This window comes from Bombina bombina, chromosome 5 (assembly GCF_027579735.1).
Source record: "Bombina bombina isolate aBomBom1 chromosome 5, aBomBom1.pri, whole genome shotgun sequence".
Lineage (NCBI taxonomy): Eukaryota > Metazoa > Chordata > Amphibia > Anura > Bombinatoridae > Bombina > Bombina bombina.
In genome coordinates, this window is record NC_069503.1 from 894,955,262 (window position 1) to 894,973,637 (window position 18,376).

Consider the following 18,376-nt stretch of genomic DNA (forward strand, 5'->3'; position numbering starts at 1 on the left):
AACACCCTAACATGAACACCGAGTCTAAACACCCCTAATCTTACACTTATTAACCCCTAATCTGCTGCCCCCGACATCGCCGACACCTACTTTATACTTATTAACCCCTAATCTGCTGCTCCGGACATCGCCGCAACCTACATTATATTTATTAACCCCTAATCTGCCGCCCCCATTGTCGCCGCAACCTTCCTACACTTATTAACCCCTAATCTGCCATCTCCAACGTTGTAGCCACTATTCTAAATTTATAAACCCCTAAACCTAAGTCTAACCCTAACACCCCCTAAATTAAATATAATTAAAATAAATCTAAATAAAAATTACTATTATTACCTAAATAATTCCTATTTAAAACTAAATACTTACCTATAAAATAAACCCTAAGCTAGCTACAATATAAATAATAGTTACATTGTATCTATCTTAGGGTTTATTTTTATTTTACAGGCAAGTTTGTATTTATTTTAACTAGGTAGAATAGTTATTAAATAGCTATTAACTATTTAATAACTACCTAGCTAAAATAAATACAAATTTACCTGTAAAATAAAACCTAACCTAAGTTACACTAACACCTAACACTACACTACAATTAAATAAATTACCTAAATTAAATACAATTAAATAAATTAAATTAGCTAAATCACAAAAAAATCCCACTAAATTACAGAAAATAAAAAACAAATTACAAGATATTTAAACTAATTACACCTAATCTAATAGCCCTATCAAAATAACCCCCCCCCCAAAAAAAATAAAAAAAACCCTAGCCTAAACTAAACTATCAATAACCCTTAAAAGGGCCTTTTAAGGGGCATTGCCCCAAAGAAATCAGCTCTTTTACCTGTAAAAAAAAATACAAACAACCCCCCCAACAGTAAAACCCACCACCCACACAACCAACCCCCCAAATAAAAGACTAACTAAAAAAATCCTAAGATCCCCGTTGCCCTGAAAAGGGCATTTGGATGGGCATTGCCCTTAAAAGGGCATTTAGCTCTATTGCAGGCCCAAAGCCCTAACCTAAAAAATAAACCCACCCAATACACCCTTAAAAAAATCCAAACACTAATCCCCGAAGATTTACTTACCGGGAGAAGTCTTCATCCAAGCGGCAAGATGTTCTCAACGAAGCGGGCAGAAGTGGTCCTCCAGACGGGCAGAAGTCTGCATCCAGACAGCATCTTCTATCTTCATCCATCCGGCACGGAGCGGGTCCATCTTCAAGACATCAGACGCGGAGCATCCTCTTCTTCCGATGGACTAACGATGAATGAAGGTACCTTTAAATGACGTCATCCAAGATGGCGTCCCTTAGATTCCGATTTATCTGATAGAATTCTATCAGCCAATCAGAATTAAGGTAGAAAAAATCCTATTAGCTGATGCAATCAGCCAATAGGATTGAACTTCAATCCTATTGGCTGATCCAATCAGAAAATAGAATTTTTTCTACCTTAATTCCGATTGGCTGATAGAATTCTATCAGCCAATCGGAATCTAAGGGACGCCATCTTGGATGACATCATTTAAAGGTACCTTCATTCGTCGTTAGTCCGTCGGATGAAGAGGATGCTACGTGTCGGATGTCTTGAAGATGGACCCGCTCCACGCTGGATGGATGAAGATAGAAGATGCCGTCTGGATGAAGACTTCTGCCTGTCTGGAGGACCACTTCTGCCCATCTGGAGGACCACATCTGCCGACTTCTTTGAGGACATCTTACCGCTTGGATGAAGACTTCTCCCAGTAAGTGAATCTTCGGGGTTAGTGTAAGGATTTTTTTAAGGGTGTATTAGTTGGGTTTATTTTTTAGGTTAGGGCTTTGGGCCTGCAATAGACCTAAATGCCCTTTTAAAAGCAATGCCCATCCAAATGCCCTTTTCAGGGCAATGGGGAGCTTAGGTTTTTTTGGTTAGGCTTTTATTTGGGGGGTTGGTTGTGTGGGTGGTGGGTTTTACTGATGGGGGGGTTGTTTGTATTTTTTTTTTACAGGTAAAAGAGCTGATTTCTTTGGGGCAATGCCCCGCAAAAGGCCCTTTTAAGGGCTATTGGTAGTTTAGTTTAGGCTAGGCGGGGTTTTTTTATTTTGGGGGGGCTTTTTTTTATTTTGATAGGGCTATTATATTAGGTGTAATTAGTTTAAAGATCTTGTAATTTGTTTTTTATTATCTGTAATTTAGTGTTTTTTTTGTGTGATTAATTGTAGTGTAGTGATAGGTGTTAGTGTAACTTAGGTTAGGTTTTATTTTACAGGTCAATTTGTATTTATTGTAGCTAGGTAGTTATTAAATAGTTAATAACTATTTAGTAACTATTCTACCTAGTTAAAATAAATGCAAACTTGCCTGTAAAATAAATTAAACCCTAAGCTAGCTACAATGTAACTATTAGTTATAATGTATCTAGTTTAGGGTTTATTTTATAGGTAAGTATTTAGTTTTAAATAGGAATTATTTAGGTAAAGATAGTAATTTTATTTAGATTTATTTAAATTATATTTAAGTTAGGGGGTGTTAGGGTTAGACTTAGGTTTAAAGGGTTAATACATTTAGAATAGTGGCGGCGACGTTGGGGACGGCAGATTAGGGGTTAATAAATGTAGGTAGGTGGCGGCGATGTTGGGGGCATCAGATTAGGGGTTAATAAATATAATGTAGGTTGCGGCGATGTTAGGGGCGGAAGATTAGGGGTTAATAAGTATAATGTAGGTGGCGGCGATGTTAGGGGCAGATTAGGGGTTAATAATATATAACTAGTGTTTGCGAGGTGGGAGTGTGGCGGTTTAGGGGTTAATATGTTTATTCTAGTGGCGAAGATGTCCGGAGCAGCAGATTAGGGGTTAAAAATTTTATTTTAGTGTTTACGATGAGGGACGGCCTCAGTTTAGGGGTTAATAGGTAGTTTATGGGTGTTAGTGTACTTTTTAGCACTTTAGTTATGAGTTTTATGCTACAGCTTTGTAGTGTAAAACTCATAACTACTGACTTTAGAATGCGTTAGGAATCTTGGAGGTAGATGGTGTACCGCTCACTTTTTGGCCTCCCAGGACAAACTTGTAATACCAGCGCTATGGAAGTCCCATAGAAAAAAGGGTTTCCGAACTTTACGTAAGTCGGCTTGCGGTAAGGCCAAAGAAGTGTGCGGTGCCCCTAAACCTGCAAGACTCGTAATAGCAGCAGTAGTGAAAAAGCAGCGTTAGGACATGGTAATGCTGCTTTTTCAGCTTACCGCAAAACTCGTAATCTAGCCGATTCTCTTTTTGGTTACTTATAGTTTAGGATAGTTTTATTTTTATTTTTTTCATTTTTGTGTTTAACCACTTTATTGTGATCATTTGTTATTATTTTTAGGTTTTGCTTTTGCATGTTAAGTACTGCATCACAAAATATTTTATATATTTTAACTTGTCATTTTGTTATTCCTCATTAAATGGTTTTGCAAATTAATTCACGTGGATTCCTTATAAAGAGCCAGGTAAAATACATGTTTCACAGCAAACACAGGCAGAACACAGGCATTGTTGTTTTATTTTCCTTAAAAGGACAGTACATTTTTGTTTTTTTAAATTTTGGCCTATTTTATTCATGTGCACAAACATACACATATGTACATATACAGACACACACACACACAAACATATAATATCCTATAATATAAAATGCCAAGTGTCCGAAGCTGTCATGCACAGTAGAGACAGCATGAGGAGAAACACACCTGGCCTTACCTGACATGCTGTTTGCGGCGGTGGGGCGAAAGTGGGCATGAGAAAAAGCAAAAGAAGAGAGGGGGGAGAGCGAGGGGGGGGAGAGTGGGGGGAGAGTGAGAAAAAGAGAGGGGGAGAGAGAGCAATAGAGAGGGGAAGAGAGAGAGCAAAAGAGAGGAGGGAGAGAGAGCAGAAGAAGAGAGGGGAGAGAGAGGGGGAGAGTGGGGGGAGAGAGAGCAAAAGAGAGGGGGAGAGAGAGCAAAAGAGAGGGATGGAGAGAGAGCAAAAGAGAGGGGAAAGAGCAAAAGAGAGGGGGTGAGAGAGCAATAGAGAGGGGGAAAGAGCAAAATAGAGGGAAGAGATAGAAAAAGAGAGGGGGGAGAGAGAGCAATAGAGTGGGGAGAGAAAAAGGGGGGGAGAGAGAGCAATAGAGAGGGGGAGAGAGAGAGCAAAAGAGAGAGATGGAGAGAGAGAGCAAAAGAGAGGGGAGAGAGACAGAGCAAAAGAGAGGGGGGAGAGAGGGGAGAGAGAGAGGACAAAAGAGAGGGGAGAGAGAGCAAAAGAGAGGGATGGAGAGAGAGAGCAAAAAAAGGGGAGAGAGACAGAGCAAAAGAGAGGGGGAGAGAGCACAAAAGAGAGGGGGGAGAGAGAGCGCAAAAGAGAGGGGGGAGAGAGAGCGCAAAAGAGAGGGGGGAGAGAGAGCACAAAAGAGAGGGGGAGAGAGAGAGAGCGCAAAATAGAGGGGGAGAGAGAGAGCACAAAAGAGAGGGGGAGAGAGAGAGAGCAAAAGAGGGGGGAGAGAGAGAGCGCAAAAGAGAGAGAGAACACAAAAGAGAGGGGGGATAGAGAGCGCAAAAGAGTGGGGGGAGAGAGAGCACAAAAGAGAGGGGAGAGAGAGGAAAAGAGAGGGGGGAGAGAAATCAAAAGAGAGGGGGGAGAGAGGGAGCAAAAGAGAGGTGGAGCGAGAGAGAGCACAAAAGTGAGGGGGAGAGAGCACAAAAGAGAGGGGGAGAGAGAGAGCAAGTGATGGGACCGCTGTACTTCAAAACTGGCAGTGTAAACAGGCTTTAGGACTATTATATATATATATATATATATATATATATATATATATATATATATATATATATATATATAAAATAACATAATACAAACAAGTGAACTCAACACACACGCAGCTAATTTGAATGAAATTAGCTGGCCAGTTCTTCTTACCACATTGTCCATGTTTTCACTCAACTCAGTTATCAGGGAATGCAATCAATCAATGTTATGAGTCAAAGAAGTTAATAACAAAAATAAAAAAAAGGCAGTGGCACTTAATACTAATCACTTTAGTCACAACTTTGAGCGCATGTCCCACCGCCACATGACCGCTTGACCATTGCCACACCACGGCTTGAACACCACCACACTCCCAGATGAAGGGCTGTTGCCGCTGCTCCCACATACTCTGCAAAAAAAATGTCAGTTTCGTGGGCTTCTTAGGTGCGGCCAGGCCGCCCACGGGTCCGCCTCTCATCCGCCCTCATACAATGGAACCCTGGAGGACTCCGCCTCTGTTTTCATGATGATCAGACAATTTTTTTTTTTCAAAAACCCGCAGACTCTCACGGTTTTGAATTGGTGGTGGTTAATCACGGTTTAAAACTGCATCTGTGGTGAATCGCACAGCCCTAATATATATATATAGAATAAGAGACAGAAAAGCACTCCAAAGGTCACTTTAATAGTGAAAGTTGTTGGGTCATAAACGACCCGTCCTCAGACTTACAGACACTTATGCTAGTGTCTTTGTATGTCTGGGGACGGGTCGTTTGTGACCCGGAAACGTTCACTATTAAAGTGACCACTTTTCACAAGACCTTTGGAGTGCTTTTCTGTCTCTTATTCTATGTTTACTTTTTGAACAGCACCCAAGGCAGATACAATTCAAAATCTGGAGTGCACATTGTCTGGACTATATACATACAGTATATACACACACACCTTTGAGCCCTTCCTAGTCAATCTCCTTGTCATATACCATATCCCTTTAAAACACTTTTTATGCATTTATTTCAAGAATACATTTGTATTTTACATTAAATATGTGTGCGTGTGTGTAGCACTTAAAGGAATATGAAACCCAATTTTTTTCCTTTCATGATTCAGATAGAGAATACAATGTTAAAAACATTTCCAATGTCCTTCTATTGTCCTTCTATTATCAACATGGCTTCCTTCACTTGTTATTCTTTGTTGAAGAGATACCTAGGTAGGTAGCATGGACATCTAGTGCTCTTGCTAATGTATAACATTGTTGCAAAACTGCTGCCATATAGTGCTGAAGACACATGCACACCCCTGATCTTACCTACTTGCTTTTCATCAAAGGATAGAAATAAAATAAAATGATAATAGAAGTAAATTGGAAAGATGTTTAAAACTGTATGTTCTATCTTAATCTTGAAAGACTTTTTTTTGTGTTTTATGCCCCTTTAACTCACAGCCTGTAATATGAGCAATATTTAGTGCACTATTAATAGTCATCCACTTGTTATCTGGGCCTTTATGTGCAACATTTAAAGAATTAGCACAAACACTCAAATTTTAGAAGGAAAACCTTTATTACATTTGCCACCGGTTCCCTCCTCTTAGCTTGCCCATCTGTAGCTGTGTATTTAAAAATAAAGCATTACAGAGTTGTTAATAAATCACAATTTTAAACAACTTTCCAATTTACTTCTTTCATCGAATATGCTTCATTTTCTTGGTATCTTTTGTTGAAGAAGCAGCAATGCACTACTGGGAGCTAGCTGAATGCATTGAGTGAGACAATAACATGATACATACATTTGCAGCCACCAATCAGCAGCTCCTGAGTCTACCTAGGTATCCTTTTCAATAAAGAATACCAAGAGGACAAAACAAATTAGATAATAGAAGTGAATTGGAAAGTTGTTTAAAATCAAATGCTCTATCTGAATCATGAAAGAAAGAAATTGGGTTTCATGTCCCTTTAAGATTATCTCTAGGTAACTGGCTACTGAACTATATACGTTATCAATAGGTAAATGACTAGTGATGGGCAAATGTGTTTATATTCAAATTTGAATGTTAGAACAAATGTTATCATAGAAATTCGATTTACATAATCAAATGTTGATAAGAACAAATATTCTTAAAAATTATATTATCAAATCTTATTTACAGTTTTCGAAATGTCCCTTTCAAATTTGAATGCCATAATTGAATTCAAATGTCACATTAAAATTCAAATTTCACATTCAAATTCTAATATTACATTACACAGTTACAGACTAGAAATACTAGTTTGAATGTTGGATACAAATTCAAATATTACATTACACAGTTACAGACTAGAAATACTAGTTTGAATGTTGGATACAAATTCAAATATTACATTACACAGTTACAGACTAGAAATACTAGTTCGAATGTCGGATACAAATTTGAATATTACATTTATAAAACACAGTATTAGACTAGAAGCACTATTTTGAATTTGAATGTGATAATATGGAAACACAATAAATGTTTGTCATTCTGTGTAAACATTCAAGTGATTTTCTTTTCTGTTTTATTTGTAGAACTGCAAACAGCTCATGAAATGCAAGAACAAAATGAAGGTGATGGTAAAATGTTACTACATTACTTTTTATACCAGCTGTTTTTGAATCACACAGCTAGATTTGTGCTGCTTCATTTTGAATTGTTATACAATTTAAGATCATATTGCCACAATGAAACATTATTGTACATTTTTAATAAATCAACACTATTTAAAAGCAATAAAACATTTTTTTATCATTGACATAATAATAATGTGATATTGCAAGCTATGTGCAGCATCTGCCTGGCTGCATTAATAAAGCCAAATTTAAAATAGACACAAGAAGGTCCTAGAATATGTATTAAAGGGACGTGAACCCCTAAATTCTTCTTTCATGATTAAGATAGAGCATACAATTTTAAAGGGACATTAAACACTTTGAGATGGTAATATAAAATGATAAATTGTATATAATAAAACAACTCTGCAATATACTTTCATTATTTATTTTGTCCTCTTTGCCTGTAATTCCATTCTGAAATTGTGAGCTTTTCAGTTCCTGTTAGAAATGGAAGTGCAGAACACTGTTAAATCCAGCACAACCATTGGCTGTACACTCTAGTGACTTATTTATAACGGTCCCTAATTGGCCACAGCAGAGAAGGTAACACAAGTTACAACATGGCAGCTCCCAGTGTTATATAGACACTAAAACTTTACACTTATTTTGTAACTTTTTAAACAACTAATGAAACTTTAAAAAATACATCTACATGTTAGTCATGGACTAATCTTTTCTTTGAATGCATCATTCTGTCTAGCATGTATTTAGTGTTTAATGTCCCTTTAAATACATTTCCAATGTACTTCTATTATACATTTGCTTCATTATTTTGATATCCTTTGTTAAAGGGTGCTACCTGAGCACATCAAGTGAGCCAATGACAAGAGGCAAATATTTCCAGCCACCCATCACAAACAGCAGCTAGCCTCCACAAGTGCAGTTCTGCTCCTGAGCCTACCTAGATATGCTTTTTGAGAAAGGAAACAAAAAAGAAAATATCATATAAATAAATTGGAATATAGTTTAAAATTAAATGTTCTACCTGAAACATGAAAGTTTAACTTTTACTTAAATTTTTTATTTAAAAAATGTATTTAACACTACAGAATCTTAATGTGTACAGTACACAGTCACAGCTATTCTGTAGTACATAACAGAACACTAATAAGTGGAACAGTTATAGTTAGAGAACATAATACAAACAAGTGAACTCAACACATACGCAGCTAATTTGAATGAAATTAGCTGGCCAGTTCTTCTTACCACATTGTCCATGTTTTCAATCACCCCTTCATCAAACCAAACGATGAAGGGGTGATTGATCCCCGAAACGTCACATTTTTTGATGTGCTAATTAAAGCACTTTGTCACAAATCCAGCGAGTGCAAGCCTCTTTCTTACTTTATATATATATATATATATATATATATATATATATATATATATATATATATTTTATTATTATTATTTTTTCCAGCAGACTAGTAAAATATTTGACTTGTTCCTTTTAACACTGAGCAGACCAGTATTTTTTTACCTCTGGGCTACTTACTTTTAACCAGTGACTATTTATTTATTTAAGGTTCTTGAGCATCAAACTCTGAAGTCTCAAGTGATTTAAAACAATTGAAATATAGTAAAAAAATAATAATAAAGCTGGATTTTAACCGAGTACAAATGAGAGTATTGAAGGGACAGTAAACACTAAATAAATGCTAGATAGAATGATGTGTTCAAAGACCATATTAGCCTAAGAATAACATGTAGATGTATTTTTTAAAGTTGCATTAGCTGTTTAAATAGTGAAAAAAGTAGTGTAAAGTTTTAGTGTCTATAAAACAATGGGAACTGCCATGTTGTAACTTAGGTTACCTTTTCTGCTGTGGCCAATTATGGACAGTTATAAACAGGTCACTAGAGTCTGCAGCCAATGGCTGTGTAGAACATAACAGTGCTCTGCACCTCCATTTGTAACCGGAACTGAAAAGCTCACAATTTCAGAATGGAATGAACATAATAAATAATAAAAACATATTGCAGAGGTTTTTTTTTTTATAAATATGATTTATCATTTTATATTACCAGGTCAAAGTGTTTAGCGTCTCTTTAAATATTCTTTGCTAGGAATCTGCAAAACAATTTACCTAAACTAACCTGTGTGTCTTTAGCACTATATGGCAACAGTGTTTGCAACAATGTATGTAACAATGTTATACATGTAGGCCCTCAATGATTAAGCTTGCAATGGACAAGGTTCCCTTCTAAGAAGCCTGCCCATGCAGGTTCATGACCAGCAAGCTGTATCCCCTGGCCCCATTTCACATTGCACAAGGAAATATATTACAACCAATAAGAGAAGGTCATGTCAATCATCTTGGATGTGCAATTTAATTTTGCCACCTCTGAGGTGGCACATATGTTAGAGAGCAGAGGTTTTTCAACCCCTGTTTAACTTAAAGGGATGCTAAACCTAAATGTTTCCTTTCATGATTTAGATAGAGCATGCAATTTTAAGCAACTATCTCATTTACTCCTATTATCAATTTTTCTGTGTTCTCTTTATTTAAAAAGCAGGGATGTAAAGCTTAGGAGCCGTCCCATTTTAGGTGCAGAATCCTGGATAGCGTTTGCTTATTGGTGGCTACATTTAGCCACAATTAAGCAAGCACAACCCAGGTTCTGAGCCAAAAATGGGCCGTCCTAAGCTTTCCATTCCTGTTTTTAAAATAAAAATAGCAAGAGAACGAAGACAAATTCATAATAGGAGTAAATTAGAAAGTTGCTTAAAATTGCATACTCTATCTGACTCATGAAAGAAAAAAAATTGGGTTTAGTATCCCTTTAACTTGCTGTTTGCATTGCAATGGCTTCCACATGTTCCACGTCTTGATGAATGGAGTCCATAGTCACACCCATGCACACTTCTGAGGATATATCTGAATCATATAAGTTTTACTCTGGCTTCCATGTCCCTTAAAAGGAATTGAAACTCAATTTTTTCTTTCATGATTCAGTTTGAACTTATAATTTTAAACAAGTTTCCAATTTACTTCTATTATTGAATTTGCTTCAATCTATTGATGTTATTTGTTGAAAGATCACCAATACGCTATTAGTGCCTAGCTGAACACATCAATTGAGCTAATGACAAGAATCATATATGTGCAGCCACCAATCAACAGCTAACTTCCAGTAGTGCATTGCTGCATTTGAGTCTACCTAGGTATGCTTTTCAACAAAGGATGCCAAGAGATAAAAGCACATTAGATCATAGACGTAAACTGGAAAGTTGGTTAGAATTTCATGCTATATCTGAATCATGAAAGTTGTGATAAGCACTTATATATATATGGCATTTACATTTTTAGACACTTATTTTGCTACATTGTTTATCTGTTTTCTGATTTGATGCAGCTGCTTGAAACAAATATGATACAAATATATAGTTATTTGTAAATTAATAATAAAAACAATATTAAAATTATAATTATAAATTTATAGCGTGCAGCTAAGTACCATCATATCATATTATGATTATTGTCTGTTTATTGTAAACCTCTGATGTTCATATACAGTATTAATTATCATTATTATTATTATTATTATTATTATTATTTCCTCATCATATGGAAGTGCTGTATTTGATAAATACAAAGATGCAATAATAAATGATTTTATTTATTATCTTGTAACATTTACAACAGGAGATTGGAAGATTACCATTTTCACTGGGAATTTCAAACAAGCTGGCACCAATGCGACTGTTTTCCTCTATGTTTATGGTGAAACAGCAGAATCTGGTCCCATAATTTTGGGGACAGGCAGGAATCATTTATTTAAAATGAACAGTGCAGATATATTTCAGGTAAGCGATATGTAAAAAAAAAATGTATACTTTAGAATATATATTTGCAGTCTTAAATATTAATAACAGCTGGTTATTATTCAACCAAATACAAAACATGGGTAAATAATGATTTTCCTGAATGTTATAAAATAATTGAGCTACAGTATTTTATAGACATGTGGATGGGCAAAAAAAATGTTTTGTCCCAAATATTTGTTTAATGTGTTTCAAAACATTTGGTTCTGTGAAATTGTGTTCATATTGAAATGCTTTTTTTTTTTTTCTAATAAAAACAACAAATTTACAAATCTTACATTATAGAATTCAAACAATTCAAAAAACAACTATCTTTCAATACCAACAGAGAATTTAGGGGTCTGTTACACTCCTTTAGAAAAGCTTATGTAATGATTATTCTTCAAAATGTGCCTTTAAAGTATATGGGTAATTTTGTAGATAAATAATTTGATAAGGATCGTGATTGACCCTATAACCGGCTTATATGTTGCAGCCTATCTTGAACTCTGTGGACCTTCTGGCTCTGTGATTTGTCTCTGACTCTTTTTAGTCAAAGTGATTGAAAATGGCTCAATATCCCTTAGTTTCCCACCTCCCTATGATAGTTTAAGACTTAATTCGACAAGCCTGTATGCCTGAATTCCTTTCCTACCCACCATACATATTTTGGCAGCAAATCAATTTGGTCAAGCATTAATTCTTTCTTCTTCTGTTTCATTCTATATTGTATCTAGTGCTACTGAATTTTGTGGCGCTTTACAAATACATTATAATAATAACAATTTAATGTTATTATTTTTTGTAATGTTAGATTTCTAAAATATTTTCGTAGTATTAGGTTTATTTAAATTTGTAATTTTTTTTTTGTAGTGTTAGTTTTTTTTATCATGTAATTTAGGATTTTTAATTGGTAGTTTTTTTTTAATTTTATTAGAATAGTTATATTAGGTTAATTTATCGTTTAATCTTAGGTTTTTTAATTTCACATGTAAGTTTTTATTTTTTTTTAAGATAGTTATATTGTAACTTTTAATTTAAAGTTAGGGGGTGTTAGGTTTAGGGGTTTTGCGATGTGGGGGGCTGGCAGTTTAGGGGTTAATAGGTTTAGTTTATTAGCTATGATGTGGGGGACTGGTGGTTTAGGGGTTAATAGGTTTAGTTTATTAGTTACGATGAGGGGGGCTGGAGATTACTGGGGTTAATATTTCATTATAGTGTTGACGATGTGGGGGGTCGGGGGTTTAGGGGTTAATAGGTTTATTTTAGTGTTGGTGATGTGGGTGGGGGGCAGATTAGGGGTTGATACATTTAATATAGTATTTGCGATGCTGGAGGGTGGCGGTTTAGGGGTTAATAGGTAGTTTATGGGTGTTAGTGTACTTTTGTAACATTTTTGTTTCACAAAATCCATAACTACTGATCTCAGATTGCGGAATGGCTTGTGTCGGTATAAGCTGCAACGCCAGACCGCACAACCTGTAATACGGCGCTATGGAAAATCCCGCACTCAAATGTCATTTGAGTGCGGAGTGGAGGGTTGCGTTAAGGCTAAAATGCTTATGGTATAGCTATTCCGCCGGGACTTGTAATATGCGTTACCGGCCATTCCACATGCAATGGCCAATTTTTCAGCGGTATAGCCGTACCGCACCATAACGCAAAACTTGTAATTTAGCCGTTATTTTGTATGCAGGGCTTTTCCAGTGCAGCACTTACTTGTGGATATATGTTATGCATATAAAATATATTTAATGCCCTATCAAGCTTTTTGCTAAAGACAGTAAAGTCAAAAATAAACATGCATAATTCAGACAGAGTAAGCAATTTTAAACAACTTTCCTATTTACTTCTATTATCTAATTTGCTTTGTTCTCTCTCTGTCCTTTGTTGTAAAACATACCTAGGCTGGCTTCAAAGTAGCCATGCACCACTGTGGGCTAGCTGCTGATTATCATTGACTCACAACATGGAAGGCTATGTTATGAGTGGAGCACTATTTATCACTCCCACTCACACATTAACTCTCTATGAAGTAAGCTTTTTGTGCGTCGAGTAGCGTGCATATTACAAGTGAAAGCAAAAAGTTTTCACATGAGCGCTAACCCGACAAAATAAATAATTTTAGCTATAGCTGATTTTTTTGGGGGCAAAAACATAAATTATGCTTACCTGATAATTTAATTTTCTTCTGAAGGGAAGAGTCCACAGCTGCATTCATTACTTTTGGGAAATACAGAACCTGACCACCAGGAGGAGGCAAAGACACCCCAGCCAAAGGATTAAATACCTCCCCCACTTCCCTCATCCCCTAGTCATTCTGCTGAGGGTACAAGGAACAGTAGGAGAAATATCAGGGTGAAAAAAGGTGCCAGAAAAACAAAAAATTACAGCCGCCTCATAGATAAAAACACGAGCGGGAACTGTGGACTCTTCCATTCAGAAGAAAATGAAATTATCAGGTAAGCATAATTTATGTTTTTCTTCTTAATAGGGATGAGTCCACAGCTGCATTCATTACTTTTGGGAAAAGAATACCCAAGCTAGAGGACACTGAATGCAAACGGGTGGGTACAAAAGGCGGCCCCTTCGAGAGGCACCACAGCCTGATTACTCGACACCCTAAAAAATATAGACGACATGGGAGAAAAGCCGAAGCCCAGTTAACTGCACATTAGTTACACCGCCGGCAGAGCTGAACTAAACCACTCAGTTTTCAACAAGCCCAAACAACCTCCGAAGATTCAGCCCGCGGATCAAGACTCCCATGAAAGTACCTGGCCAAGACAAGGGCCGCTGTCTGCCCCCAAAAAAGAGAACAAATTCTCATGAAAAATCCAAAGGATCATTCCACTCTGCAGAACATAGAACAACCCATGGTTGTTGTACAACAGAAACGCCCAGGTATACGAACTCCCTAGAAAACACAAGGACCGAAGAAAAAGAGATCCATACACAGGGAAACATGTCCCAAAAAGGAATCGATGAACACCCTCATATCTCTGACCCTGTACCATACCCAAGGTACTCCAGGAAAACCATGAGTTTCCTGTTGCCTCATATTAGGTCTAGACCTGCAAGCTAGACACCAGAGACAGCAGAAATAGGATAACTATGCCAGCAGCTAGTAAAGAGTTCTCCAAAAAGAACACCAACAGTCTGAACAGGAGCTCCAAATGACCAGCTTACAGGTAACAAGCTGACTCACCGTTGCTAAACCCAAACACTGAAAGGCATTTCAAAGCTTGCTAACACCCAGTCAAAGTGCAATTAGCTGTAGTTGGTTACACCCTCAAAGTGCAATAGCTGTAGCTGGACTCAACTGCAAACCTTCCAAGGGCTCACAGCCCTCTGAATATCAGGCTCCAAGGAGCGTCCCCTCCCAGCACTGAACACCAGAGGAAAAGAGAAGGACATCCAAGACATCCCACAAAGGAGAGAACCGATCTAAAGAAAACGGTCAACCGTGCATAGAGTAACCATCCCCCAATCTTCCCTCTAGGATAATGGTCCAAGCCCAAAAGTTAGTCAAAACCAAAGACAAGAGTCCCAGACTTCCAGAAGAGAAAGGAAGGATCAAAGTAGGAACAAAGCCCCCGGTTTTACCGCTGACCATTACTACAAACGGTATGTCACCATGAGTCAGGATAGACATTGTGCTTGGGTACGAAACCCCCTACATGGCTGTCTTCTCTAAAAACAAGGAGCAGTTCCCAAGAAAAGAAGGCCCTCAGACCCTCAGCATCCATATATCAGAATCCAACATATAGCAGGAGCTCCAAAGGGATCAATCCCTCAGCCTCTCGTTGCAGGAACAGAGGAAACAGTCACTACATCGCAACTCCCTTTCCAGGAATCTGGAATGCAAGAAGGGAAAAAACCCTTACAAGGCAAGCCACCAAGGACCCAAAGGTCGCTCGAAATACAAAGGTAATCTGAACCCGGAGAACCCTACCCCCGCTCTAGAAGAGAAGGGAATAAACAACGGAAAAACCCCTGCCATATAGGTGAGGACCCTCGGCTATATTGCCAACCCAGGTGAAGATACCTGGAGTCAAAGGAACAGCGTAAATGCGCCAAAAGACCAGTAGGGAACTGTCAGAAGGACCTAAAGCCTAAGCCGCAAAATGATAGTCATTTCTCACAGAGCCCCAGCCTCTATGGAGAGAGGCCCATGGGACCACAAACATCTAGTGTGACATCAAACCGTCCACACCCATCCAAGGAGAGACACGGACCTAGGTCAGGGTCCTTGAAAACAGAATCAATCGAAGATCCGACATCCAGAGGAACCCTAAGCTGCCTTTTACAAGGAGGAACTCACCTCTAAAGTCCGTAGACTTGGCGATCTAGCAATAACCTCAAACCCAAGAGTCACAAAGGACTTCCTTTATGGTCTAAGATTCAGCACCCAGGGCACTTGGATCGCAAAGAAATCTCATAGGCAAGCATTAATACGTGCTACATGCATAGGAAAGGTAGCAACCAACACCCAAAGGTGAATGAGAACCCTGTACCCTGCTTGCAATCCCAGAGAACCGAACTGAAGACACAACCAACTAAGCCCCTAACTGAGCATTGAGGAGAATAGTCAACTACTTGACCCCAGAAGGGCGGCCCTCCATAACTGACCTTGCCCCTTCACTAACAGGCCCCAAGGCTAGAGTTGCAATGAGGATAGAAAGAAACCCGAAAGTCAAGACCATGGTCAGACCAAGGGTAATGGAAGAGGCAACAGCCTAAGATCCTTGAAGGATCTATCTTCCAAAATCTTCTTTAAGCAGGCAAAAGCTGGAGCTGTGCAGCTCCCCACGGAGGGCAGAAAACCCCTGCACACCAACTCTTAGAGTAACACAACTCTGAGCAGAAAAAAAAACATGCCCGCGCATCCAGACCACATGATCAACCCAAGGCAGGAAGGAAAGGAAACTCCGCCACTGCAATAAAATGCTTAATAGGCTAATGAGTCAGCGTCTGGAAAAACCTTGAGAGAAAAAGCAAATAATTAATCACTTGGCACACCAGACCCCATAGGTCACACACATCTCCTAACTCCAAAGAATGGAATAATGGTTCTGATGTCTGCAAAAACAGATTTGTATCCGAGGCAAGAAGCCCGAACAACCAACCTAGATTGGCACTCATAACCCTCCATACGGAGGGGTTGTATTTAAACAACAGACCTCATACTTCGGTAGGATCCGAGCCTGGAGTCCATAGAATAGGCCAAAAGACATTCAGAATCCAACAGGATTAATCAGCACCACGAGGGTGACATGAACCCTGGTAACAGACGAAAAAGTATCCAACCAGTACCTGCTTGGTATAAGAACACTCTAGAATTGCCCAAGGTCCAAGAAAATTTGTCACAAAGGATCGATAAAAGAACTAGAGAAACATAATTCTATTGTTCAACAAGTGCGCAACTTCCGAGTAAGTGCCCATGTGACCTAAATTGCAAGTATCGTTTCAGAGAGGATTGTTCATAAAAATGAAAATCTAACATACATGAGATTAAGAAAAAACAAACAAAAACAAATTAAACATATCCATCCAGATCAACAAAATAAAATGAAGGCCACACCCATCGGGTGAACAGTTAACCAGATCTCTGAAGTCACCCTATCCCAACGCGTGTTAAAATCAATTGCGCTCAAATGCGTTTACTTTTAACCTGTAATATGCGTGCTACGTGAATGTACAAACACCCAAAATAAACCCTTTTTTGCTTGAGCTCAACAGTTAGCGTGCCACTGGTATTCTAGCCCGTAATTAGCAAGCTCCAATTAATGCATCGCTGCTCCTTTAACAAAGGATGCCAAGAGAATGTAGCAAATTTGATAGAAGTAAATTCGAAAGTTGTTTAAAATTGGGTTTTACCTGAAAATTGAAAGGAAAAAAAATGTTTTTCATGTCCCTCTAATAACGATTAATAATTCTGTGTTTGTTTTTCACTATTACTGTATGTATATAAGTAACAAAACTTAAAGGGACACTGAACCCAATGTTTTTCTATTGTGATTCAGATAGAGCATGCAATTTTAATCAACTTTCTAATTTACTCCTATTATCAAATTATTTTCATTCTCTTGGTATCTTTATTTGAAATGCAAGAATGTAAGTTTAGATGCCGGCCCATTATTGGTGAACACACTGTGTTGTTCTTGCTGATTGGTGGGTAAATTCACCTACCAATAAACAAGTGCTTTCCATGGTTCTGAACTAAAAAAATAGTTTAGATGCCTTCTTTTTCAAATAAAGAAAGCAAGAGAACGAAGAAAAATTGTTAATAGGAGTAAATTAGAAAGTTGTTTAAAATTGCATGCTCGGGGTTCCAGAGGAGGAGCTCAGCACAGGTAGCTGAGTGATTGAACTCCAGTCCTAAAGCACCTGAAGGTGGTTTACGCGTCAAGCCCTGGAAATCTGGGGCAGCTACCAGGACAGCAAGACACAAGCGCTGCCGGAACAAACAGTGGAACTCCATCCCACTGTCTTGATATCCCCTGGCCTGGAAGGACCTGCAAACTATCCTTACACACAGGAGGGATAAGGAAAATGAATCAGACAAGACAACCTGCCATATTATTAATCTATCCGCCCTTGATATCCAATGTAAGCAGACCCGACGAGAGAAGAGACAAAGCTGATAGTAAAGGTACCCCCCGCTGACTTACACAGTACTTTTTCTTGTTTCTCCCCGACCCCTCTTTGTACCTTGGCAGCCACCCCCTCACTGGTGCGAAGAATCGAGCATTGACTGCTGTGACTGAGCGGGGACCCCCGACGCTTACTCTGTGCCCGGCAAGAAGCTGACACGGGCCTGGGCAGCTGGCTCCCTCCTCCCCCACCGGTGCTGCGTGGGAGGAGGTAGAGTAGGTTGCGTGAGGCATTTTCACTCTAAGCTTGGGCGTCCTGACACGGAGATTGACTGCCGTTTCCTCCTCTCCCACTGGTGCTGCGTGAGAGGAGGTCGGCACTTCGAGGGACACGCTGCAAAGAGGGAGCAAAACCGGGAGCATCAGAAGTGAGGGTGGTGAGTTAGCTCGAACACGGAGGCAATCTCCTTATGTACACTGTTTTGGGGAATTCTTTCTGGGACATGCCTTACCGGGGAGAAGCATAGAAGGAAGGGAAAAAGGGGTTAAAAACAGAACACAAGATTATATGGGAAAATTAACTTTAAAA

At 38.5% G+C, this 18,376-nt stretch overlaps 1 protein-coding gene across 1 annotated transcript in view; it reads left to right on the forward strand.

The window, feature by feature from the left end:
- The window catches only part of RP1 (RP1 axonemal microtubule associated), a 550,286-nt gene that overhangs the window by 428,079 nt on the left and 103,831 nt on the right, over window positions 1–18,376 (forward strand). Inside the window, exons 23-24 of the mRNA XM_053715884.1 lie at window positions 7,303–7,347; window positions 11,034–11,194. Of these exons, the coding sequence (XP_053571859.1) occupies window positions 7,303–7,347; window positions 11,034–11,194 (206 nt within the window). The remainder of the gene's footprint in view (window positions 1–7,302; window positions 7,348–11,033; window positions 11,195–18,376) is intronic.